At 58.4% G+C, this 24,764-nt stretch overlaps 1 protein-coding gene across 1 annotated transcript; it reads left to right on the top strand.

Annotated features, from left to right (window-relative positions):
- The first annotated feature begins 113 nt into the window (after positions 1-113).
- Positions 114-24,725, top strand: ARAP3 (ArfGAP with RhoGAP domain, ankyrin repeat and PH domain 3). The gene is made up of 34 exons (XM_009568407.2): positions 114-331; positions 2,055-3,119; positions 3,697-3,758; positions 4,051-4,124; positions 4,406-4,476; positions 9,686-9,955; positions 10,213-10,282; positions 11,748-11,868; positions 12,085-12,272; positions 13,551-13,657; positions 13,763-13,962; positions 14,109-14,194; positions 14,326-14,508; positions 14,742-14,904; positions 15,172-15,303; positions 15,377-15,530; positions 15,912-16,014; positions 16,640-16,838; positions 16,917-16,980; positions 17,277-17,440; positions 17,589-17,801; positions 17,944-18,049; positions 19,217-19,364; positions 19,497-19,565; positions 19,820-19,894; positions 20,016-20,130; positions 20,292-20,420; positions 20,578-20,711; positions 20,849-20,931; positions 21,389-21,424; positions 22,169-22,232; positions 22,476-22,613; positions 22,897-22,935; positions 23,592-24,725. The coding sequence occupies exons 2-34, from the start codon at positions 2,095-2,097 to the stop codon at positions 24,141-24,143; spliced, it is 5,337 nt and encodes a 1,778-aa protein (XP_009566702.2). The 5' UTR covers positions 114-331; positions 2,055-2,094; the 3' UTR covers positions 24,144-24,725.
- Positions 24,726-24,764: the final 39 nt, after the last annotated feature.

Raw genomic sequence — 24,764 nt, 5'->3', positions numbered from 1 at the left:
AGCACACGGGGCCAAGCATGGGGCAGGATCAGCCTGGGAAGGGGCAGGACAGGAGGGTGGGTCAGGGATGGGGACCAGAGGGTTGGCCTGGAGGAGGGACCGGCAGTGGGAGGCGCAGGCTGGGTGCTGCAAAGCCTTGCCTGCACCCGCAGCAGTTCCTGTGGGGCTGCCTGCCCATGCCTGCAGGCTGAGCCCTGTGCCTGGTGAGGACAGCTTGGCATCACCCTGGAGCCCAGCGTGGGGCCACCCTGGAGCCCTCAGCGGCAGTGTCACCACACTGCTCTGCCAGAGCTGGACCTGGGGGGCTGTGGACGGCGCTGCGGGGTGAGAGGTGAGGGAGTACCCAAGGGTGCCAGGGGATGGATGGGACAGGTTTGGGGACATGGGGGAAGAGGCAAGACAAGGGCAGTCCATGCCCATTTCCAGGCCACTGCACTGGTTGGTCTGCGTGGGTTGAAGGGACAGGGATGGTGTCCACTTTGCGGTGAAGCCAGACTGCCCCAAAGTGCCCCAGTGCCCAGCACAGCCCCAGTGCCCACTGCCTGAGCACGGGGAGGTTTTGGGATCCAGGTCCTCACAGCAGGCTTCTGGCCAAAGCCCCGGGCAAGGCAGGCAGTGGGCAAAGCTCACCGCAGATTTCTCAGGGTGATTCAGGCACAAGAAAGGGGGAAATTGCCCCATTTCAGCACACAGCTGCTGAGCAGAACTGGGTGAAACCCTTTAACCCTGCAGGAGAGACACCCAGCCCACACTGGGACAGGACACCACACTCCATACACCCCTGCCAAGCCCTTCATGTAGGTTCTACATCAACAGGGAGCCTTCCAGCTGCAAGGTCCCCACGCCCTGCTCCCCGTTCCCTATTGCCGCAGCTCCTACCATGATTGTCCCTCCTCAATGTACGATGACGCTCTGCCCCACGGAGAGCCCACCATGCACACAGGGCTGAGAACAACCACCTGGCACTCCCCACACCCACATGTGGGGCAGAGAGCTTGCCCTTCACGTGTGCCCGGTTGGCAGCATCGCCCTTCACGTGCTCGCAGGGCCACCAGCCTGGTGGTGCTTCCTCACACAGCTCCTGCAACCCCTTGAGTTGCTCCAGCAGCGGAGAGCAGGCAGATGCCTGTGCAGGGATGCGGGGGCTCATGCAGCAGGGAGCCTGGCTGGGCTGCGACGCAGCGGGTTGGGATGCAGCTCCTGCAGGAGGGGGCAGGGGATGCGTGGGAGCGTGCAGGCAGCAGGAAGGAAGCCTGCGCTGAACAATAGAGGGAAATGGAGGAACTGGAAAAAGACCTAGTGGCAGCACAGTCAGCACAGATGGTTTATGCGGAGCAGCGTGATTCATGGGAAAAGGCCCCCAGCGTTCTGCTCGGAGCCCGCAGCTCTGGACCAGGACTGTGCAACACATAATTTGGGGATGGGTGTCCCCGGCAGAGTGGGATCTGGGAGATGGACACCGTGCTGAGCGTGGGCTGTGCCCCTCCGTCCCAAGCGGCGGGTGCTGGTGGTGAGGTGGGGGGGGCCATCCCGGCTGGGGGTGGGTGGGAGGCTGTCCCCCCTCCGCCTGCCTGTGAGTCATGCTGACCTCTCCCATGCCCTCGCCAGCAGCAAGAGAGAGAGATTATGGTCTGGCCCTTCCGGCCGCAGAGCCCTCCCTGTGCTGGCCGGCATGGGAGCTCATCCCCTGGGAGGGGCCCTGCTGCTCCCCTCCCCGTTATCCCCCACCACCAGGATACCCTTCTGGCTGCTCCAGCTCTTGTTCTTCTCCATCCCAGCTCTGCAAGCAGCAGAGCCTTGGATGCTCCAGCGCCCAGCATCTGCTCGCTCACCCGCTCCCCTGTTAGCCCCCAGCTGCCCGGTTCCTGCTGAGGAATAACAGGATGCCAGCTTCTTGAGCTGGGAGGTGAGCGGCTCTGGGGAGAGTGGTGAGGTGGGGGGGCTTGGGGAGCATCCTGCGCTCCCCCCCAGAGGTTGCATGACTTTCACAGCAGCTGAACCTCCTCTCTCACTTCCTGCTGCCTTCTCACTCCCTTTCTCTCCTCCTTCCACAGATGATGGGCTGAGCATCCATCTCAGGGGCACCACAGGGCCATGAGCTCCCCGTGCCACCCTGACTCCGACATCGCAGCCTGGTTGGCCACCATCCACTTGGAGAGGTACTGTGATGTCTTCAAGCAGCATGGGTACCACGTGGCCAGAGACGCTGCCTCGCTGGACAGTGACCACCTGCAGCAGATTGGCATCACCCCCACCGGGCATCGCAAAAGGATCCTGAACCTGGTACAGCAGACACGGCTGCTGAGTCAGTCCTGGGGAGGACCCCCAGCAGGAGACACCCATCTCCAAGCCACCAAGGTCCTGGATGCACCCCAAGCGGGTGAGGATGCCATGAAAACAGAGCCAGGAGGGGTTCCTGATGCCTTTGGGACGCAGCAGAGTCTAGAGAAGGACCCTACTCCTCCCCTGGTGAAGCCAGTTCCCAAGCCCAGGACGGTTTTCCCTCGCTTAAAGCCAGAGCAGGGTTTGGCACCGGTGCCACCTTTGCGCACCACAGTGCGGACACACACGGGCAGCGAAGGGGTGGCTGAAGCCTTTGTGGTACTGGAGGGGTTTGTGCCGGGGGAGACTTCCACGGATTTGGAGAGCCCGGAGCCCAGGCCAGCGGTGCCAATTGGTCCAGGGGTGACCGTGGACATGGGCATGGGAGCATCCTGGCTGCGGGCACGGGAGAGCGCACAGAAGAAGACATGGCCTCTTTCGCCTCCATATCATGAACAAACCCTGGAGACAGCAGAAAAATCTGCCCTGTCTGTGCCATCTGTCCCACCACGGCACAGCCACAGGGTCCTGGCAGCTGAGCCCAGCCCTGGAAGTGTGCTGGAGAGTCATGCCACGCCAGCCAGGAGAGATCCCTCACCGTGCCCCAGGGCAGCCCCGCAGCCGGGCTCAGGGAAGGGCAGGATGGAGATGGTGTCCAATGTCATCTATGAAGGACTCAAGCCCACATCAGCATCCACTGAGAACTCGGGAGGGGAGGATTGTCCCCAGGGTCAGGGTCTCGCTCAGCCCCTACCTCTGTCCCCGCAGGAGCTCAAGCAGACGGACGACAAACCTGAGTAAGCAGATGCTTTCCCATGCCCTGGGGAGAAGAAAAGGGGTGCAGAGCAGCCAGAGCTGAGGGTCCAAAGAGCCCCCCACCCCCAGGACCCCATCCCCAGCCTGGCCCTGGCAAAGCCCCTTCCACCACCCTCCCCCTGCCTTCCTGAGGCTCTGCAAGGAGCAGTTCCTTAGGACGTCTGGGGTCCCTCTGAGCTGAAGAGGTGGCCCTGGGCCCCTGGGTGGCTCATTCTGGCTGAGGGGAGAAGCTGCAGCCCCTCCTCTGCCCACCTCGGGCAGCAGGGCTGCGGGTCCCTGGTATCATGAGGGTCTGGCTGAGTGCGGGCACTGGGGCTGGCTCATGCTGGGAGCAAGGAGATGTTAGAGGGGGGTGAGATATGATGAGAAATGCCCAGCAGCTCTGGGAGACATAGCCCAGCAGGGATCTGGGGTGGGAAGAGGGCGGCAGCAAGGAAGGACAAAGCCGAGATCAGACACAGCTGCCAGCCCACATAACCCAGATGGAAAAACAAGGTGGAAAAAACCCAGAAGCTCACATCCCGGCCACAGCCACTGTAACACGCTCCTGTTTTGCAGCAGTCCTGGCTGCCCTGGCGAGAGCCTGCCACCCATCCCGCTGAGAACCACCGGCAAGCCAGGTGAGAGACCCTGACCTCCCAGTGTCCCCAGGGCTGACTGGACATCTACACTCCCTGTCTTTCCCCCAGGTCCTGCCCCATGCTCCTGCCTCGCTCAGGGGCCGCAGTGGCCCTGGGTGCAGGCAGGGTGCAGCCCCACGCCTGTTTGGGCTGGCATCTCCGTGGTGCCAGGTGCCTGGGATGTTGGGGTGCGCTATGGTGGGCTTGGCTGGGAGGGTTGGCCACCCTGGATAGTCAATGTCCTGCAGCAAGCACCACTGACTGCCTTCCCTCCTTGTGTCTCTGCATGCAGAGGTCAGCGAGCTGCCCATCAGCCCCTACAGCGAGACCGTCTTTGGGCAGATAACCCCATCTCAGGAGCAGAAGGTGAAAGGAGATGGGATGAGATGAGAAGTGGCTGGTGACAATGAGATGGTTGGTGATGAGATGAGGCTGGTGGCTGTCCCCTGCCATCACTCTGCATCCCACCAGCCGCCGCAAAGTAGGGAGCTGCAGCTGGTGAGACCGTGGTGCCCAGCTGCTTGAGTGTCACTGCTGGGGTTGGGGGCACAGGCTGAGCCCCCATACCGTGGGCCAAGCCGGTTGAGGAGGTCTGAGATGAGAAAGGGCGGAAGGGAGAAGGGATGTGACCAGTCTCTCCCATCCAGGGTGCTGGCATCTCCTCCGATCAGAGCTACGAGGCAGTGGCTGAGGTGGACCTGGAGCGAGAAGCACGCAGGTAGGCATCATCTCCTCCAGGCTGCAAGGACTGGGTTCTACTCAGGCTCTGGGGAGACTGTCCTCCTCAGTGCCAAGGAGGACATGGGATAATTCTGGTGACAGCCTGGGGGCAGTGAGGGGTGTTCCCACTGATCAGGATCATCTGAGATCAGGTCAGCAGTCTCAAGAAGAGCCAATGGGCTCAGAAATGATGTTCTGGTGGTGGCCCTTGGGGGACAGTGCTTGCCAACACATGCTCTGGGTGCACAGCTGAGGTAGCACCAGTGGCAGTGGGCACCTGCAGACTGGGAAAAGCCTGGATTTGGCTGCTGGGAGCCACAGGGAACAGGGATTGCTCAGCAACAAATGGCTTCAAGCACCAGATGAAGCAATGTGTGACCTCCAAAAGCTACAGCGTCATCAGATTAGTATTTGCAGGTCTGTTGCACTGTGGAAGACAGTGAGATTGTGAGGGGCACCATGAATATGATTTTGAAATGTACTTTCCATGAGTCCTGATAGCATCTCAGAAAGAGGAAGGAAAGCTGCTCTTCCCATTTCAGATGGGGAGGGTTCCTTTTCCTGTGTTGCTTAGAGAGGAGGAGGTAAGCTGCAGCTCCGAGTCCTTCAACTCTGCCCATTGCATTGCCATGCCTCTGCATTTCTGGTCTCAGTGTTGGTCGGTCCAGCCCATCTCCTGCTCTGTGAGTGGCTGAAGAGTGGCCTGATCCAGTGCCACAGCCAGATGAGAGCCAGCACAGTTCATGGGTGGGGAAATGCAGACACCCGGAAACAGGAGTTTGGTAAACAGGAGGGCAAGGGAGGGTGTTCTGCCCCTCTGCTCTGCTCTGGTAAAACCTCACCTGGAGCTCTGCATCCAGTTCTGGAGTCGTCAGCACAGGAAGGACATGGAGCTGTTGGAGTGAGTCAACAGGAGGCCACAAAGACGATCCGAGGGCTGGAGCACCTGCCATTAGAGGATGGGCTGAGAGAGTTGAGGTTGTTCAGTCTGGAGAAGAAAAGGCTCCACAGAGACCTTAGAGCAGCTTCCAGTGCTGGAAGAGGCTCCAGGAAAGCTGGGGAGGGGCTCTGGATTAGGGTATTCAGGGATAGGACGAGAGGAATGGTTTTCAGCTGAAAGAGGGGAGATTGAGATGAGATCTTAGGGAGAAATGTTTTCCTATGAGGTTGGGGAGGCCCAGGTTGTCCAGAGCAGGGGTGGCTGCCCCATTCCTGGAGGCCAGGTTGGATGAGGCTTGGAGCAACCTGATTCAGTGGGAGGTGTCCCTGCCCATGGCAAGGGGTGGGAGCTAGATGGGCTTTGAGATCCCTTCCAACACAAACCAGTCCATGATTCTGTGAATACTGCAATCTGCCACAGAGCCTCTGAACCAGCAGTTCAGAATGAGGCTGGATGCTGGCCCATGGGTCATGTTCTTCATCCAGCAGCTTCCAGGGAGCTGGGATCCAGAGCATTCTGAGGGCATCAGCCAGTCACTTGCAGCCCTGGGCTCACCAAACACTTTACAGCCTGTTCTTGCCTGGGACCTTTCTGCTACCTGAGACGCCTCCTCTCACCCTGTTTGGGGGCGGTTTCATCGAGACCATACCAGTCTCTGTATTGGGGTCTGGGTAGCAATTGTCAGGGTTAGAGATGGGCAGAGCCGCCTTTGCCAGCAATGAGTTATCCTCAGCAAAGAGGAGGGGGAATGTGAAATCCCACTTAAAACTGAGAGCTGGGTCTCCGAAACCCAGCAGAGACTGGAGCGTAGGTTGGGATTCAATTGCTCTGACCTTGAGAATCTTCATTTAAACCAGTGATGCTCAGCCCCCAGAACTGCTGGTGCAAAGTATAGCATCTGCCCTACCTCAGACATTGGTCTCAGCAGGAAAGAGGTGGTAGCACAGTGGTGTCCTTGTCACCCCATGGAGCTCAGGGTACTGGGTCAGATGGCCACTCATCAGGCATGGTGGTGAGGATGGTGCACCCTGCTTTGATTTGCATCGAGACCAGCCATGAGGTGATCCTCAAGCAAATACCTACCCAGATGGCTTCTCCTCACACCTCAAGGCATCTTCCGTGAGGGAAAAGAAAGACTTGTATTCATGTGTCCTTTACAGCTTCTCTCCCTGCTTATGTCCAGGTGCCCACTCAGAGGCTGATAGTCTGGCCCATAACACCCAGTGAAGTAACCAGGTCCATCAGCAGCTCCTTGGTCCCCTCACCACCGGCAGATCCCATTCTTACGTCACCCGTCCTCCGTTCTCCACCATCTCGCCGGTGTAAGCACAGACAGGCTGAGACTATCCCAACTCAGTGCACCTCAGGCATCACCCTCCAGGCTCAGGTGACCTGGAAACTCCCAGAGTTCCTTGCTCTGGGAACTCACTTGGTCCTAAAGTTAGTTGTCTTCATCTCTTGACACCAGCTGAAAAGGGAGGTGGCTTGGCCTTCACGGACTTCTTGTTTGGAGGCTTCTTCCACCAACCCTGACTTCAAGGGCAGAGCTGGGAGTTGGCCTGGGTCGTTGCATGCTCCTGGGATGCTGAGAGACCCTGCTCCATCCAGGCTTTGCTTGTCCCTGCCGGACGCTGCTTGTCCTCCAGCTCTTGGTGGCATCAGTGGCTGTAAATCACAGTTCAGGAAGGGCTGTCATGGATTTTCCCTTTTCTCTCTTGTCCTCCCCTGTTAAGTGGATCTGTGTCCCACTTGGCTCTGACACTCAAGACTGATGTCCACCTACAGCATAAAGTCCTCCACTGACCCTTCTCCCTGGCCAGTCCCTCCTGAAGAAGCTGGACACCCGTTTGGGACTCCAGCCAGATGAAGCACCCTGCCAAGGCCCTGTTATACTAATTAAATAGCCATTTTCTTTGTGCTCTGAGCCTTCAAGCCACCCATGGTCATTTCTTGTCTTCCTTACAGACACTGGAGCCAAACAGGCCATTTTCCCTCCCCACCCACCCCCTTAGCCCCACACACCACCCCACTTCTTTGAAGCTGACCCTTCGCCTGGGTGGCTCCAGCCCAACATCCTCTCAGGCAGACTTCAGGTTTTGTTTCCGTCCCACATGGCTCAGGGACATCTGATGTCCAATGGCCTCATAAGGTGCCTCTGCAGGGTCAAAGCACAGGTCCATCTTATGATGAGGCCGTTCTCAGAGGAAGATGTTTGGAGAATTTATGATGGGGAGAGATATTAGTGGTCATTCTCCTGATCCAAAAGCCTATCTAGCACAAGGACTTGTGCCGGAGGTGGTTTCCCCAGTGGTTTCCCCAGTGGAAAAGGATCTGGGGGTGTTGGTCAACAGCAGCTGACCAGGAGCCAGCCGTGACCCAGATGGGCCACAGCTTGGATCAGCCATGCTGGCATGGCCAGCAGGAGCAGGGAAGGGATCATCCCCTGGACTCAGCGCTGGTGAGGTTGCACCTCGAATCCTGGGTTCAGGTTTGGGCCCCTCACTTCAAGAACGACACCGAGATTCTCATATTCAGTGCCTTACAGTGGGTTTCTTCTCCAATGTTAAGCAGTCCCACGGGTCAGCTGCTACTTTCTCGTGTGGTTCTGCAGCTCATTCCTGCTGGCTTTTTCTGATGTCACCCAGCAACTCTGACTGAAGTAGAGGCAGCCAGGAGATGCCTTTCTGCCCTCCTCATGCTACTCACAACTTCAGAAACTTTCCCTCATTGCTCCCTCTTTCTCCACTGGAGCTCAGGCGCTCCTCAGACAGAAGTTGTGACAGGGTTCAGATCACCCTCAAAGCCTTCCTTGGAGCCTTTTCTTCACCCTGGCATTGGGTGCCACATGCAGCCCAGTGGCACCGGTGCTCTCCTGCTGATGCTGGGTGTCCTGGCTGCTATGACTCCCTTCCTGCCCATCACCATGGTGCCTGGGCAGCTCCCCTGTAAGCTCCTGAGACCATCATTTTCCAGCACGTTTCCTTTTCAGGGAAGGAGAAACGTCTGGCTGAGAGGGCCGAGGGAAGGGGCAGGCTGAGCAGTTTATTTTTACAATTTCCTTTTATTGTTGTGGCTGGAAAATCTCACCAGGGATGGCTGGGGGTTTTAGTAGGGCATCCCAAAAAAAGGAGTTGGATGCAGGAGCTCCCCCAGGCCATCTGCCCATCCCAATCTCTTTGCAAAGCAGTTCAGCTGGACTGAGAGTGGTGATTCCGCCCCTCTACTCCCCTCTGGTGAGACCTCACCTGGAGCTCTGCATCCAGTTCTGGAGTCCTCAGCACAGGGAGGACATGGAGCTGTTGGAATGAGGCCAGAGGAGGCCATGGAGATGATCCGAGGGCTGGAGCAGCTCCCCTACAAGGACAGGCTGAGAGAGTTGGGGTTGTTCAGCCTGGAGAAGAGAAGGCTGTGAAGAGACCTTAGAGCAGCTTCCAGTGCTGAAAGGGGCTCCAGGAAAGCTGGAGAGGGGCCCTGGATCAGGGAGGGCAGGGATAGGATGAGGGGGAATGGTTTTCAACTGGAAGAGAGGAGATTGAGATGAGACCCTAGGAAGAGATGTTCTCTTATGAGAGTGGGGAGGTGCTGGCCCAGGTTGCCCAGAGCAGTGGTGGCTGCCCCATCCCTGGAGGTGTTCAAGGCCAGGTTGGATGGGGCTTGGACCCCCTGATCCAGTGGGAGGTGTCCCTGCCCATGGCAGGGATTGGAAGATGGATGGGCTTTGATGTCCCTTCCAACCCAAACTATTCTGTTACATAAGAGCAGGCAAGAGGGTGTCGTGGCAGAAGGACCTTGCCGGTGCCATGAACACTGCAGGGGCAGAGGGAGAGGGCAGGCTGAGACCCTGGTGAGGAGGTAGCTGGGGTGGGTGTGGAGCAGGGAGTAGGGCATGGGACTGGGAAGCTGTCTGGATTCTGTTTGCTGCCTGTGGTGTGAAGAGGGGAAGGAGGTGATGCCAGGGTTCTGGAGATGTGTGGTGACCTGTGCAGTGTTTCCCAGGGTGGGGAAGCCCATTTTGCTGGCTGCTCCCAACCTTGCCATCATGTATAACCAGCTGAGGTCCGGGCTGCTGATGGCCATGTGCTGAGCCCTTGTCCCATCCTGCTCATGGAGATGCAAACACTCACATCACTGGGCACCCCTCAGAGCTCAGGATGGGTCCAGGAGCAGTGCAAGACATCCCCAGATGGAATGGCACTGACCGGGACCCCGCACGGTGAGCAGCTGTGCTTGCCACCACCAGGTTCCCTCACAGCCCCATTTCTCCCAGGACAAGCAGTGAGTGCAGCAGCGAGGGACGGAGCGAGGATGAGGAGACCCGGTCCAGGCTCATCGACCGCATCATCCAGAACGACACGGAGGGGTACTCCACTGTGGATGCGCCACGGACCAAGGGCACTCCGTTCACCCTGCCAGCCCATCTCTACCCAGATGAAGTCCTGGATGACCTCACCATCTCCCCTTACGCCAGCTTCACGTCACTCTCTGAGCCCCGTCCCACCATGCTCAGTGGCTGGCTGGACAAGCTCTCTCCGCAAGGGTACGTGCCCACCCGTGGGACATTCCCCATGGGTAAAGCCCTCGTGGGCAAAGCTGGTGAAGTGAGCACGCTTACCACCATGCTACTGGGGCAGCCACACCTCCCCCCAGGAGGAGGACCCTCTTGGGTGTTCCAGCTATGCTGCAAGAGTCTCTGTGCAGCCCTTCTTGGGGGAAGGTGGGGTCTGTTAGCAGATGTGGGGTCCTTGGGGGGATCATCCCCTTCCCAACAGCCCCGTTCTTCTGCCATCCCAACAGGAACTATGTCTTCCAGAGGCGCTACGTACGTTTTGATGGGAAGAACTTGATGTACTTCAGCAGTGAGAAGGTACTGAGGGGCAGGATGTGGGCAGGGTGGGGAGGCTGTGTAAGCAGGGTGCCTTGACACAATGTGAGCTGCCACGTCCCCTTTACCTGCCCTTGACCTTCTGTAAGGAGCCAGCACTGCTTTGCTTTTCATGGTGTGAAAGTTGGGGTTGTCCCATGCGGGGGCAGGACTTGGACTCAATGATTCTCATGGGTTCCTTCCAGATCACAGAATCACAGAATGATTTTGGTTAGAAAAGATCTTTAAGATCATCAAGTCAAGTCCAACCATCGATGCAGCCCAACTAACCCTGCCACCAGACCATGTCCCCACGTATGACATCTACTTGTCTTTTAAACCCTTCCAGGGATGGTGACTCAGCCACCTCTCTGGGCAGCCTTTCCCAATGTTTGACAACCCTTCCATGAAGAAATTCCTCCTAATATCCAACCTAAACCTCCTCTGGTGCATCTTGAGGCCATTTCCCCTTGTCCTACCTCTGGCTACCAGGGAGAAGAGATCAACCACCCCCAACACCACAACCTCCTTTCTGGGAGCTGCAGAGAGTGATGAGGCCTCCCCTCGGTCTCCTTTTCTCCAAACAAAACAACCCCAGGTCCCTCAGCCACTCCTCATAAGGCTTGTGCTCTAAAACCTTCTCCAGCTTTATTGCCCTCCTCTGGACATGTTCCAGCATCTCGATGTCCTGGTTGTAGTGAGGGACTCAAAACTGAACCCAGGATTCGAGGTGCAGCCTCACCAGTGCCGAGTGCAGGGGAAGGATCATGTCCGTGGTCCTGCTGGCCACACCATTCCTGATGCCAGCCATGATGCTGTTGCCCTCAGAACACTCTGTGACCATCAGCAGGGTGGAGGAGCTGTGGCTCCTGTACCTGGTGGGCTCTGAACACAGACTCGTGCCATGGGAAGACCCTGCCAAAGGGAGCAGATGAGGGGGTCCTGCTGGCTCACTAGCCATGGGGAAGACTGGAAAAGGGAGATCTCTGGGTCCCAGCCATGGACCTACCCCTGCTGGTGTCACCAAGGCTGTGGTGCGAGACCGCACCCAATCGAGCACCTGGGAGATGCAGAGGATGTGCTGCAGAGAGGAGTTTGTCTCGCTGCGGGTTGGGTGCGTGGGCTGAGTCAAGAGTCCTTTCCTGTCCCACATCTACTCGTCCTCCATGGGGGCTCTGCATGGCCCAGTTAAGCCTGCTGCGAGGTGCTGGTGGCTGCCACACCACCTGGGTGACAGGCACCCAGCACAACCAGCTGGGCTGACCTCGCATCAGTGGCACCCATGGAGGAATAAACATCATGCACAGCCCTGGAGCAGCCAACCTTGCAGGAGCTTGCAGGCATCCCTGCCACATCCCCTCACCTGGATGGTTATGGCACCAGCACGCCTGGCAAGGCTGGTGCTGGGGTGGCTGTGTTACAGAGGTGCTGGGCAAACTGGAGTAACCTTGTCCGGGGCTCATTCCAGGAACCCTACCCCAAGGGAGTGATCCCACTGTCTGTGATCGAGATGGTTCGCTCCACCAAGGACAACAAGTTCCAGGTGCTCACGAGCCATCGGATCTTCGTCTTCCGTGCTGAGAATGAAGGTAACTGAAGACCCAGGCCACCAGTCCCCATGGAACCACCCCTGCCTCCTCCCTCCTCCAGCCAGAGCATCCTGCGGGCAGCTCTCACCCCATCCCCAAAATGTCTGGGCACGATGAGCGAGGGGACCTCTTCCCCGCCATGGCTGCTGGGTGCTCTGCTCCATGCCAGGGCTGTTGGGAAGGGCTCAGACCTGCTCCCTCATGCCTGGTCCCCAGCCCAGAGGAATGAGTGGTGCTCCACGCTGCAGAAGAAGGTGACAGACCAGCGCTTAGAGGGGACTCGGCCCCGGCCAGCGAACACCTCTCACTGCCAGAAGTCAGGGACCCTGGAGCTGAAGGGCCAGAAGTCCAAGGTGTTTGCAGCCCTGAGCCTGCCTGAGATGTGGCTGTACAAGAGCGAGCAGGTTGGTGACCGGACCAGACACCCCACTGGCGCAGAGGGCTGTGGACAGGGGTGAAACGAGTGGACGGATGGAGGGAGCTTAGGCAAGTGCCAACAGGAAAGCAGAGAGGAAAAGAATGGGCAGGAGAAAGGGAATGGTGGAGCAGGAATCTGGAGAACATGCATAGGGCAGCTGTAGTGAGAGTCTGGGCTTGGAGATGCAGGGACGGCCACGAGCAGATCCTCCTTCCAGTCTCCCTGTCACTAAATTATTTTCATCTCTGCCCAGCACTTAGGTCTTAGTTGCACCAAACCATCCCAGTCCATCACAGGACCACAAAACCCACGCCAACCACATTTGCAATGCAGGCTCATCCCATGGAAGGCAGCAAGGCTCTGCCAACCCACTGCACCCTGTCTGCTACCCACAAAAAGCCCCACTTCTTGCCTGCTGAATTATCTCTGCACCCCTATTTTCCTTCCAGTTACCCCATTTCCAGTTTTCCTGGGATGGATTGGGCTGGAAGGGATCTCAAAGCCCATCCAGTTCCACTCCTGTGCCATGGGCAGGGACACCTCCCACTGGATCAGGGGCTCCAAGCCCCATCCAACCTGCTCTTGAACCTCTCCAGGGATGGGGCAGCCACCACTGCTCTGGGCAGCCTGGGCCAGGGCCTCCCCACCCTCACAGCAAAACATTCCTTCCTAAAATCTCAATTTCCCCTATTCCAGCTGTAAACTGTTCCTCCTTATCCTGTCCCTGCACTCCCTGATCAAGAGCCTCTTCCCAGCTCTCCTGGAGCCCCTTTCAGTCCTGGAAGCTGCTCTAAGGTCTCCCCACAGCCTTCTCTTCTCCAGGCTGGACAACCCCAACTCTCTCAGCCTGTCCTTGTACGGGAGGTGCTCCAACCCTCAGATCATCTCTGTGGCCTCCTCTGGACTTGCTCTAAAGGATCCACGGATCTGGGTTTGCTCTATCTGGTCCTTGATTTATGCATGTAGCTGACTCAATGCTGACCCAAATCCCCAAAACAGCAGGATCTGGATGGCCAGGGCTTGGCCGCTGTGGGCAGAACTTGCCTTTAAGGCATAATGCGCTTGCTCAATGCTTTGTGTCAGCCCACATGGGATGCCTGAGAGATGTGTTAGTGTACAAGGTCTGGCCAGTCCAAGCAGAGTAGTGATGGGAGTGAGGTTGCTAGGAGCAGCTCCCTGGGTCCATCAGGTATATCTCCAGGTTGCTGTGTTCACTGTAGCCATGGTGCTCCAGAGCCAACACCATTGTTGCTCTGAATTGCAGTTCTTTAAAATGGGCATCGGCATCTGTGTGATCGAGATGCGCGGCTCCACCATCCGCGAAGCCAAGAACCGTGGCTTCGAGCTCATCACCCCCTTCAAAATATTCAGGTATCCCAGGTGCCGGGTGGGATGAAGCGTGGGGAGCAGCTGAGTGCTGGATCTGGGTGTGGGTCGCTCTAGACCCCTCAGTTTTGGCTGTGCTGGTGCTCACAGCTTTGTGGCGGAGTCAGAGCGGGAGAAGCGGGAGTGGATGGAAGCCCTACAGGAGGCCATAGCTGAGATGCTCTATGACTATGAGGTGGCAGAGAAGATCTGGTCCAACAAAGCCAACAAATACTGTGCCGACTGCTGGGCTCAGAGTCCCGACTGGGCATCCATCAACCTGTGTGTGGTCATCTGCAAGCAGTGTGCAGGCCAGTACATCTCCCTGGGGGGCACATGGGAGTTCTAGGGGGTGAGGTGGGCCTGTCTGGGCTGGTGGGGTGCTGGGTGGGTGGGATGGAGGCAACCTGGTTCCTCTGGTAGGACCAGGCGGTGCTTATTCTCCTGCTCCCCACAGGGCAGCATCGCAGCCTGGGCTCCAATATTTCCAAGGTGCAAAGTCTGAAGCTCGATACCAGCGTCTGGTCTAATGAAATCGTGCAGGTAGAGGTGCTCAGGGCAGGGTGCTGGGGCTGGCACAGCATCCTCAGGGGGTAGTAGCCCCATGGTCTGCCCTGGGATGCAGGCATCCAGCTAGCTTAGGTGCTCACCATGACCATGGGACTCTCCTGCAGCTCTTCATCATGCTGGGAAATGACCGAGCAAACAGGTTCTGGGCTGCTCGCCTCCCCGCTGCTGAGGCACTCTACCCCAACGCCAGCGCCGAGCAGAGACGGGACTTCATCTCCCGCAAGTACCGGGAGGGTCGGTACCGCCTGCCCCATCCTCACTACGCCACTCAGGACGATGTGCTCCAGGTAGAAGTCACCTTGGGGTGCAGACATGATGCTGGGGTGCTGGGAGCTACCCCAGAGCTCTGAGGCTGAGATGTCAACATCTCCTGCTTGGCTGTGTGCACCTGCACCCCTCTGCCAAGCAGTCCCAGGGGGGAGGTTGTGTCCCATTTTACCTATCTTTAAGCAGCCCTGGCAGCAGGCTGGGGTTCTCCGTGAGCCAGGTGTGGTCCCTATAGGCTCCTGTCTCATCCTAGGCGCTGTGTGCTGCAGTGGCAGGACCAGCCCTGCTCAAGACCATCCTGCAGTTCTTCTCCTTCTCAGAGGCTGGGCTGGCAGCTGACCCTGCTGCCTGTGAGGTGGCCGCTGGGGCTGACCTTTGGTGGGGACCAGAGACCAAAAGGCTGAGGAACCTTTCAGGTAATGAGAACCTTGAGCCTCATCTGGCTGTGATGCAGGGGGTTCCCTCCTGGCCACTCCCTCTTGGCCACCATCAGCTGTAGCTCTCTGGGGAATCCACCTGCCCTACTTCATGAAGGGGCAAGGCAGCAGGTTCCTCTGGAGCCCTTTCTCATGGAACCCCATGCCTGGCACATCTCCTTCCATGACTGGCATCTCCCTGCCTTCCTGGACCCACACTTTGGTGGGCAACTGCTCCCATCCTGCTCTCCACACCGTTTCCCACAGGGAGCCCCCATGCACGGGAACCGGGTCCAGAAGGTGTCTACAATGAGATCACACAACCGGTGACACACAGTGGGTACTTGTACCGGGCAACTGCCCCCCACAAGCTTCCAGGGACCAAGAAGAGCAAGGAGGGTAAGCGTGAAGAGCAAGGGAGGACAGCCATGGGGTGCCCACCCCAGTGCTGCTGACCCCCCGGATCCTGCAGACTTCCAGCGCACATGGTGCTCCCTGGAGAGATCCCTGCTCTTCTTCGAGACGGAGAAATGCACGGAGCCGCTGGGCCACATCGAGAGCGGAGACCTCATCTCCATGGGTGTGAGCAGAGCCCAGGTGCTCACCAGCCCCAGCCCTACTGAAAGGTACCCCAAGTCATGACACCCCTACCGACCCAGGGAGGTTGTGGGGATGCAGAGGGCAAGAACAGGCACTGCTCCCTGCTTGGTGCAAGGATCTGGGCTGGCTCTGGGGGCAGGCTTGGGAATGAGGGCTGAGAAATGTGTGGAACCCCTGGGCTACATTGAAAGTGGAGACAGGAGCACGAGCACAGCCCAGGTGCTCGCCAGCCCCAACCTCACCAAAAGGCACCCCTAGTTGTGCTCCCCTGGTGCATCCAGGGAGCCTGTGGGGACACAGAGGGCAAGGACAGACATTGCTCCCTGCTTGGTGCAGGGTCTGGGCTGGCTGTGGGGGCAGGTTCAGTGTTGGGGGCTGCCCTTATGGGTTGGTTTCTTCCTCTGCAGGTTTCTCTTCACCCTTGAGCTCTTCCTCACCGGGGAAAAAGTGCAGCAGCTGGGAACCGATGGGCCCGAGATGCTGCAAGCCTGGGCCAGTGCTATTGGAAAGGTGAGCAAGCCCCAAACCAGGCACCCCATGCCACTGGTGGGACACTGGGCTCTGTCCCTGCATCCCTGTTGTGGTGTTGCAAGGAGCGACTGAGGGAACTAGGGGTGTGGAGGTATTCATCCTTAGAGAAGAGGAGGCTGAGGGGAGACGTTGTCACTGTCTACAGCTGCCTGAAAGGAGATTGTAGAGAGGTGGGTGTTTGTCTCTTCTCACAAGTGAGAAGTGATAGGATGAGAAGGAATGGCCTGAAGTTGCACCAGGGAAGGTTTAAATTGGATAGCAGGAAAAAGTTTTTCACTGAAAAGTTTCTCGGGAACTGGCAGAGGCTGCCCAGGGCAGTGGTAGAGTCTCCATCCCTGCAAGTGTTTAATAGACAAGTAGATGAGGTGGTCAGGGACCTGGTTTGGTAGTGGACAGGTGCAGTTGGACTTAATGATCTCAAAGGTCTTTTCAAACCTAAGGATTCTATGATTCCTCCCAGCTCCCCATCCCCTGTGGCCACCATCCTCCTTCCCTTTACAGGGGCTCCCATCCTCCCCCGAAACCTGTCTCCATCCTCGTGGGGGTCTGCGCTTGGGGGCCAAGCCCTGTCTTTACTCAGCTCATCTCTTGCTCCATCCCACAGTGGTTCACACCTGTGAGCTGTCACTGCCTGCTGGGCTACGAGTTCCAGCGCGTGGGCCAGCTGCGCTACAAGTGCATGCTCAACCCCGAGCGGTGGCAGCAGGCCTTCTTCATCCTCCAGAAAGCCCACCTCTTCATCTGCCCTGCTGAGGAAGACGCGGCTGAGGACAGCATCAACCTCCGGCGGCTGCAGGAGCTCAGTGAGTGCGGTGCCATAGCCCAAGACCATGGGGTGGATGGCCATGCATGGCTCTGACCACCTTCTCACCCCATTGCAGGTCTGGTTCCCCCAACAGAGACTCCAGAGAAGAAGGAGCTGCTGATCCTGGTAGAGATGGGTCGGTGAGTTCCGGGCTTTGGGAATGACAAAGAATGAACCAAGCAACCTCAACAGGCAAAAGCACTTATGTGGGTTGATGCTGGTCCCAAACTGGTGGAGGGGATGCTACTGGGACAGCAGGGCTGTGGCCAAGGGGCTAAAGAGGTCACCCCAGGCCAGGGTCTATCGCTAGGATAGGATGTCCCTCAGATCAACCTGGCTGTGCCTTGTTCCCTGTCCTGGACCAGGCTTAGCAGAAGGGGATAACCCACTCTCCCCGGCAACCTTCATTCCCTCTTCTCTGCCCTTGTCTTCTCAGGACGTTTTACCTGCAGGGCTTGTCACGGGCAGACTCAGCGGCGTGGTACGCTGACATCCAGGCATCAGCAGGCGGCCGGGGTAATGCCCTGCGGGACCAGCAGCTGAGCCGGGCCAACATCCCCATCATCGTGGACAGCTGTATCGCCTTCATCACGCAGTACGGTGAGCACAGCGGCACAGCCGGATCATCCTCTGGCACACACCATGCAACCGAGGGGTCCTGGCAAGAGGCACTGCTCTGGGGCCACCAACCCCAGTGTGGACTCTCTGGGCAGGATTGGGCCCCCAGGACCTTGTGTCACTGCCCTAGGGCTGCGACATGAGGGGATTTACCGCAAGAATGGAGCCAAGTCCAGGATCAAGGTACTGATGGAGGAGTTTCGGCGGGACGCCCGCAATGTCAAACTGCGCATCAATGACAACTTCATCGAGGATGTCACTGATGTGCTGAAGAGGTTCTTCCGTGAGCTGGAAGACCCCGTCTTCACCCTGGAGCTGCACCCACAGTGGAAGGAGGCTGCAGGTAGCTCTTTCACCCAACCTTTGCTCCCACCCTGGGCTGCCTGCAAAGATTCTGGGGCCGATGTTCCTCCAGCCCTGGTGCCACGTCAGCCCTGTGTCTGCCCATCTCAGCAATGGTCCATGACTCATTTTCATCCCTCCAGAGATCTCCTCGAAGCCCCAACGCCTGGAGCGGTACAAGGAGCTCATTCATCGCCTGCCTCGCCTCAACCGCAAGACCCTGGCTGCCCTCATCGGACACCTCTACCGGTCAGTAGGCCACCTCCCTGCAGGGTTCCTGGTCCAGCCAGTAGTGTGGGGCCTCCCCACTGCCCAAGGATGCAGCCTTGCACCTCTTGCACAGGAAGAGCCCAGTGTCCACGGTGCTGGGGTGTGCATGCCTCTCTGGGACACCTCCAACATTCCCAAAGTCCTCCTGCAGCAGGAGAGACTGGGAGGGCATTCAGGAGTAGGTGATACCACCCCATAGGATGAAAACTTTACAAGTGTCCGCTCCCCCCGAAAAAAAAGCTGGAAAGCTGCCTGGCGGAGAAGGGCCTTGGGGTGCTGGTTACAGCATCTGAACATGAGCCAGCAGTGGCCCAGATGGGCAAGAAGGCAAACAACATCTTGGCTTGGATCAGCCATGGTCTGGCCAGCAGGAGCAGGGATGGGATCGTCACCTTGGACTTGGGGCTGGTGAGGCCACACCTCAAAACCTGGGTTCAGTTTGGGCCCCTCACTCCAAGGAGGACATTGAGGGTCTGGAGCACGTCTGGAGAAGGGAACAGAGCTGGAGAAGGGACTGGAGCCCAGGGGTTTTGGAAGCGTCTGAGGGACCTGGGGCTTTTTAACCTGGAGAAGAGGAGGCTGAGGGGAGACCTCATTGCTCTCTGCAGTTCCCGGAAAGGAGGTCATGGTGAGGTGGGTGCTGCGCTCTTCTGCCAGGGAACAAGGGACAGGATGAGAGGAAATGGGCCAAAGTTGCACCAGGGGAGATTTAGATTGAACATCAGGAAAAATTCCTTCACAGAAAGGGTCCTCAGGCACTGGCAGAGGCTGGCCAGGGAGGTGGTAGAGTCCCCATCCCTGGAAGTGTTTAATAGACAGGTAGATGAGGTGTTCAGCAGTCTGGTTTAATAGTGGACAGGTGCGGTTGGAATTCATGATTTCAAAGGTCTTTTCCAACTGAACGATTCTATGATTCTAAAAGAGGGAAAAAATCAATATCCCATCCACAGCTCAGAGCGTTGTTGTCTGGTGTGATGGCAACTGGAAGTCCTGGAAACAGGAACTGCCTGGCTTGAAGTTCCCCTCCTAGGGAGCAGGGTAGAAATGATCTGGTTTGATGAGTTTGTCTGAGGCAGAGGAGGGGGCTGGGGCTGCAACCCCATCCAGAGCAGGGCCGGCCCTTCACCGCTGTGCTCCTCCCCCCAGGGTGCAGAAATGTGCAGACCTCAATCAGATGAGCACCAAGAACCTGTCGCTGCTCTTCGCACCCAGCCTCTTCCAGACTGATGGCAAAGGGGAGCATGAGGTCAAGGTGATGGAAGACCTCATTGACAACTATGTCAGCATTTTCAACGTAAGCTCTCCGTGGGCCCCTGCCAGCCCCCTCCGCAAAGGCTCTGTCCATCTCACTTTGTGTCCCCCCCATCTCAGTCCACGTTGACCCCACGTGTCTCCCCTTTCACACCATCATCCCTTTATCTGGCAGATTGATGAGGACCAGGTATCTCAGATGGATTTGGAGAACAGTCTGATCACCACCTGGAAGGACACACAGGTATTAAGGATGTGCTTGTCACCTCCATTACCTCAGGACCCCTGGGCTGGTGGAACAACCTAGAGGATGGGGACACTCCTAGCTGTCCACGCTGTCCTATACCAGATATTTGGGGAAGGACCTTCCCCTGCTTCTCTCCCGTTTGTCTATCGCCTTGAAGCTCCCGCCAGGAGCTCCAGCCTCCTGGGATACCAGAGGGGATGTGCACAGCACCTATGCCAGCACAACCCCAGTGCCACCTGCTCTTCCCCCAGCTCTCGCAGGCAGGAGACCTCATCATTGAGGTTTACCTGGAGCAGAAGCTGCCCGACTGCTGTGTCACCCTGAAGGTGAGTCCCAAAGGAGGTCTGTGCTGGAGGAGGAAAGGAGGGACACAGGCTTCTGACACAGCCTGTCCCTGGGACCCATCCTGCCACCACCCACCAGAACTCCCTGTGTGTCTGGCCCCAGGTGTCCCCCACAATGACAGCGGAGGAGCTCACCAACCAAGTGCTGGAGATGCGCAACGTGGCAGCCAGCCTGGACATCTGGCTGACCTTCGAGGTCCTGGAGAATGGGGAGCTGGGTGAGCATGGTGGGGACAGTGCAGGGGAGATGCCCTCAGCCCAACCAGCTTGGTGAAGGGGAGGTGTGGGTCACAGGGGTCAGCTTGCTGCTGGCGGGAAAGGGGACAGGGATCAGCACGGTGAAGGAGATCCAGAAGTGAGAGCGTCCCTGCCTCCCCAGAGCGGCCCCTGCATCCCAAGGAGAAGGTTCTGGAGCAAGCCTTGCAGTGGTGCAAGCTCCCAGAGCCCAGTACAGCGTACCTGCTGGTGAGGAAGGTCCCCATCGGCGAGGGTGGCTGTCTCTTCACAGGTGAGGCTATCACAAAGGATCCCAGCCCCTAGGGGTGTCCCCAGAGGGGGACATCGGACTCACACTCCTGAGACCGGCAGTGGGATGCCCCTGCGATGGTCCAGCACCCCTCACATGCTCCCAACCCCCCTGACGCTCATCTCCCCACACTGGACAGGTGCTAAGCGCGAGACCCCCAAGTGTGGGCTGCTGAGATGCCGTGAGGAGCCCCCCAAATTGCTGGGGAACAAATTTCAGGAGCGCTACTTTGTCATTCGGGACCGGAGTCTGCTGCTGCTCAAGGAGAAGAGGGTACCTAAGGGACGTGGTGGGGGCTGGACCTGTCTCCCAAGGGTGGGAGGAGAGGTGGAGAGGAGGACTCTGGGGCATAGCTATGGTACGATGGGCTAGCACCAAGCTGGGCTGACCCAACAGCTCTCCTTCCCCAGAGTGCCAAGCCGGAGCGTGAGTGGCCCCTGGACACAGCCAAGGTTTACATGGGCATTAAGAAGAAGCTGAAGCCACCAGCACAGTAAGTGGGACCTTCCACAGCTGTGGCCCTGGGGAATGCATCCCTCCGTCCCTGTCCCCCAGCACCCAGCTCATGAACTCAGCCTCTGAGAGTGCCAATCCCCACCAGGACCCAGAACCGTGCCAAGACTTGGTCTGAGGGGCAAGCTCATAGAATCGTAGAATTGCTTGGTTGGAAAAGACCTTTGAGATCATGGAGTCCAACTGTACTTGCCCACTACTAAACCAGATCCCTGAGCACCTCATCTGCCCATCTTTTAAACACCTCCAGGGATGGGGACTCCACCATTTCCCAAAGGGCAGCCTTTGCCAGTGCCTGAGAACACTTTTGGTGAAGGAACTTTCCCTGATCTCCAATCTGAACCCACCCTGGCCATTCCCTCTCACCCTAAGCTCAGGCCCCAAGCTAGGTCTGACCTTGGTGGTGACACCCCACAGCCTGTCTCTTCCTTCCCCAGATGGGGTTTCACGCTGACGCTGGACAAGCAGCAGCTGTGAGTATCTATCCCTGCCATCCTGGGCCAGGTGGACGTTGAAAGGAGTCTCCAGTTTTAGTGGGAGTGGGACTGGGGCAGCCGGGGGCAGCGCTACGGGGCTGTGGGAGTCAGGGCAGAGCTGGTGACTGGCTGGGGCACTCAAGGGACTGAGCAGTGGGGCTGGGGACAAGGTGGTGCTCCTGGGACAATTCATCTCCATATCCCATGCCCTTTCTACCTCCCCATCCATGCCAGCACCCCTGGGAGATGCATCTTCTGAGCATCCAGCACCAGGCTCCAGCAGGACCTACCCGAGGGTGTTTGCCACCCACACGGTTGTGCTGCCTGCCAGCCTTTGCCCAGCACTGCTCCATGTCCCTGAGCACCCAACAATGGTGCTCCTGCACCCCTCAGACTGGGCTCCCATTTTCACTGGCTCCGCTGGAAGCTCAGGTACAACCAAGTCAAGCCTGTCCCCATGGTCCTGGCATTGTTGATGTTGAGGCCTGAGCTCATCATCTGCCTCCGTCGTGGGGCTGAGGTGTCCTTCAAAAGGCAGCAAGCATAGCTGAGCCTCATGGGTGCCCAACGAGCTCCCATCTCCTCTGGAAGCAGTGATCTGGGCATGCAGGGAGCTTTGGAGGTGCAGCCCCACTGAGCGTAGTTGTGTCTGACAGCCCCAGGCTTACAGGCAAGGTGACAAGGGGACATGGGCCACATTGGCCCTGCTTCCTGGCAGCTTCTCACCTGACTCCTCCACAGGTACTTGGTGTGCTCAGGACAGGCGGAGCTGTGGGACTGGACCACCAGCATCCTCAAGGCTCAGGTGGGTGCAGGCTGGCTGTGCCACCCAGCTGGGATGGGATGGGTGAGATGGGATGGGATGAGATGGAATGGGAAGGGATGGGATGGGAAGGGAGGGGATGGAATTGATGGGATGGGATGGGATGGGATGGGATGGGATGGGATGGGATGGGATGGGATGGGATGGGATGGGATGGGATGGGATGGGAGGGGGCTGGCAGTGCAGCCCAGCATGACTCCCTCCCTGTCCTACCCTTGTGCACAGCACGATGACCTGCGCCCTGTTATCATGCGCCGGCGCTCCTCCTCCGACCTCGCCAAGCAGAAGTTCGGCACCATGCCGCTGGTGCCGCTGCATGGGGACAGCACTGATGCCACCATGCTCTCTGCCAACCAGACCCTGGTAAATCCCCCGCAGCTAACCCTGCCCATAGGTGCTCCTGCACCCACCCAGGTCCACACAATTGTCCCAAGACCGTGCTCCCACAGAGGCGGGTAGAGGCTTCCTGGCACCTATGGATGCCTTGGGTGTGTCCCCCTGTTCTTGGTGGTGCTTGTGTCCGTGGCAGCTCTCTGTGCGTGCAGAGCCATAAGGGCCCCACTGCCTCTCCTCTACCTGCCGAGGCATCCGTGACCCTACTTTGTGCTACCATGTGCTTATCTGTGCCCGTCTCCTCTGTTTCTAGCGCCGTCTGCACACGCGAAGGACTTTGTCCATGTTCTTTGTAAGTACCCGCACACGTGGAGCGTGCCCATTGCTTGGCTTTGCACTGTGCCTCATGCCCACGGCAGCAAGGGCTCACCTGCAGCGTCCCACTTGGTGCCCAGGCCATCCTGCCCACACCGTGGGGCAGAGGAGAGGGTGACCATTGCTCTGTGTGTCCCATAGCCAGAGATGGGGTCCCTGCATGGTCCCAATGTGTGCAAGCAAGACCCTAACAGCCCAGCTCCGCTCCCAGCACCTCTCCTGTTGGGCCCCATCTTGCTCAGAGGGGTTGAACGTAAGGAATTCAAGGAAATAGGTTTGGGTCCTCCTCGCCATCAGGTTATTCGCTTGGAGCCACCTGGCTGGACCTCATCTCATCTTTGTGCTTTGCGTACCATCCGCCCCCCTGTCCCAGGCCACCTCTGCCAAGGGATGCTGGGCTGGTGCCACTGCACCATGGACCATGCCTTGGCAGGGACCAAAATGCTCGTCCTCCATCAGCCCTGGGGGAAGAAAGGGCAGCAAGGATCCAGCAAAGAGACCTGCAGGCATTAGTGCCACAGCAAGGGGACAAGGATCCCTAAGCAGCTCCCAAGTACAGGGAGGGCAATGTGAGGGGGCTGGAGGAATGTGGCTGAGCAGTGCTCCTCACCCCGACCTTCTGCCTTCCCCCAGCCCATGAAGATGCACCAGGACTCCCTGGAGGAGCAGCAGGAGAAGGAGGTGGACCCCGATCCTGTCTACGAGGAGGTGGGCAACTTCCCTGAGCTGGCGGCGCTGGAGCTGGGGCAGGAGCTGCTGGCAGATCTGTCGGCCGTGCCCCTCGTGGACAGGTCCAAGAAGCCAACCCCATTCCCCAAGCAGCCCCCGGCCCCGGCACTGCGCTCCTCACTGCCTGCCAGCTCGGCCCAGAGGGTGGCAGGTCCCTCCGTGACCAAAGCCCTGTCCCTGGAAAGGGGCTTGGACTTGGAGAGCGAAAAAGCTCCAGCCCAGGGGCTCAGACCTACCAAAACAGCCTCTCTGGAGAGGAACATGGAGCCTTCCCTGGCACTGGCTGGGAACTGGGACCAGGAAGCTGCTCCAGGGAGCAGTTCCACGGAGATGCCAAGGAAGAAGAGCGTTCAGCCTCCCTCACCCATCAACGACAAACTCATCCAGGAGCTCAGCAGTGTCATCCTCAGGAAGAACGAGGGGCAGCCACCAGGGCCAGGCCAGCCGGTGACGTGACCCGCTGTGCCCAAGGGGCAACCACCAACCTGGGGGTTAAGTCGCACTCGGTGGCAGCGACAATGGACACCCCACGCTCCCACACCATGCAGCCCATACCCTCCTTCTCCTGACCCCGGAGCTAGGCTGGGAGCAGGGATCAGCGGGGACCAGGGGAACAGCGGACCAAGATGCTCAGGGGTGGTCTTCGCTCTTGGAGGGGCCGGAGATGCTGCTACCTGCACTTTTGCTCATGGGTGGCACATCTGCCATTGCGCCCAGTGCCGAGGGAAGGAAGCAAAACGGAAAACAAAACCTGCCTGAGTGTTTTGGCAGCGTGGCACGATGTCAGGCAAGGGGGCATGTGGTGTCTGCCAGCACAGGGGAGCACAAGACGGTGTCCCCTCCTCTGCGCTGGGTCTGTGGGGCAGAGGCAGGACACTTGTGTCATCCCCTACTTCCTTTCTGGCATCTACAGTGGCATCTTTTTGTGAGGGACAGCAGGAGCAGGGCTGACCGTGTGTGCCCGGCACGTGGTCCTGGCGATGGAGGACAGTTCCTGCTCCGCTTGGGTAGCGATACCTGTTCCTTCCACCAGCAGGGAGAAATAAAGATTTATTTGTACTCAAGAGGGTTTGGTCA

Source organism: Cuculus canorus, chromosome 14 (assembly GCF_017976375.1).
Source record: "Cuculus canorus isolate bCucCan1 chromosome 14, bCucCan1.pri, whole genome shotgun sequence".
In the NCBI taxonomy this organism is placed as follows: Eukaryota; Metazoa; Chordata; class Aves; order Cuculiformes; family Cuculidae; genus Cuculus; species Cuculus canorus.
Note: the sequence above shows the minus strand (reverse complement) of the source record. Positions and strands in the feature narration are given on the sequence as shown.

Excerpts from the sequence above, each read along its gene's own strand:
- ARAP3 (XM_009568407.2), top strand. The coding sequence starts at position 2,095 with ATGAGCTCCCCGTGCCACCCTGACTCCGACATCGCAGCCTGGTTGGCC. Across the intron at positions 13,963-14,108 it reads CATCTGCAAGCAGTGTGCAG|GGCAGCATCGCAGCCTGGGC; the intron begins GCCAGTACATCT and ends TGCTCCCCACAG. Across the intron at positions 22,614-22,896 it reads TCTCTGCCAACCAGACCCTG|CGCCGTCTGCACACGCGAAG; the intron begins GTAAATCCCCCG and ends CTCTGTTTCTAG.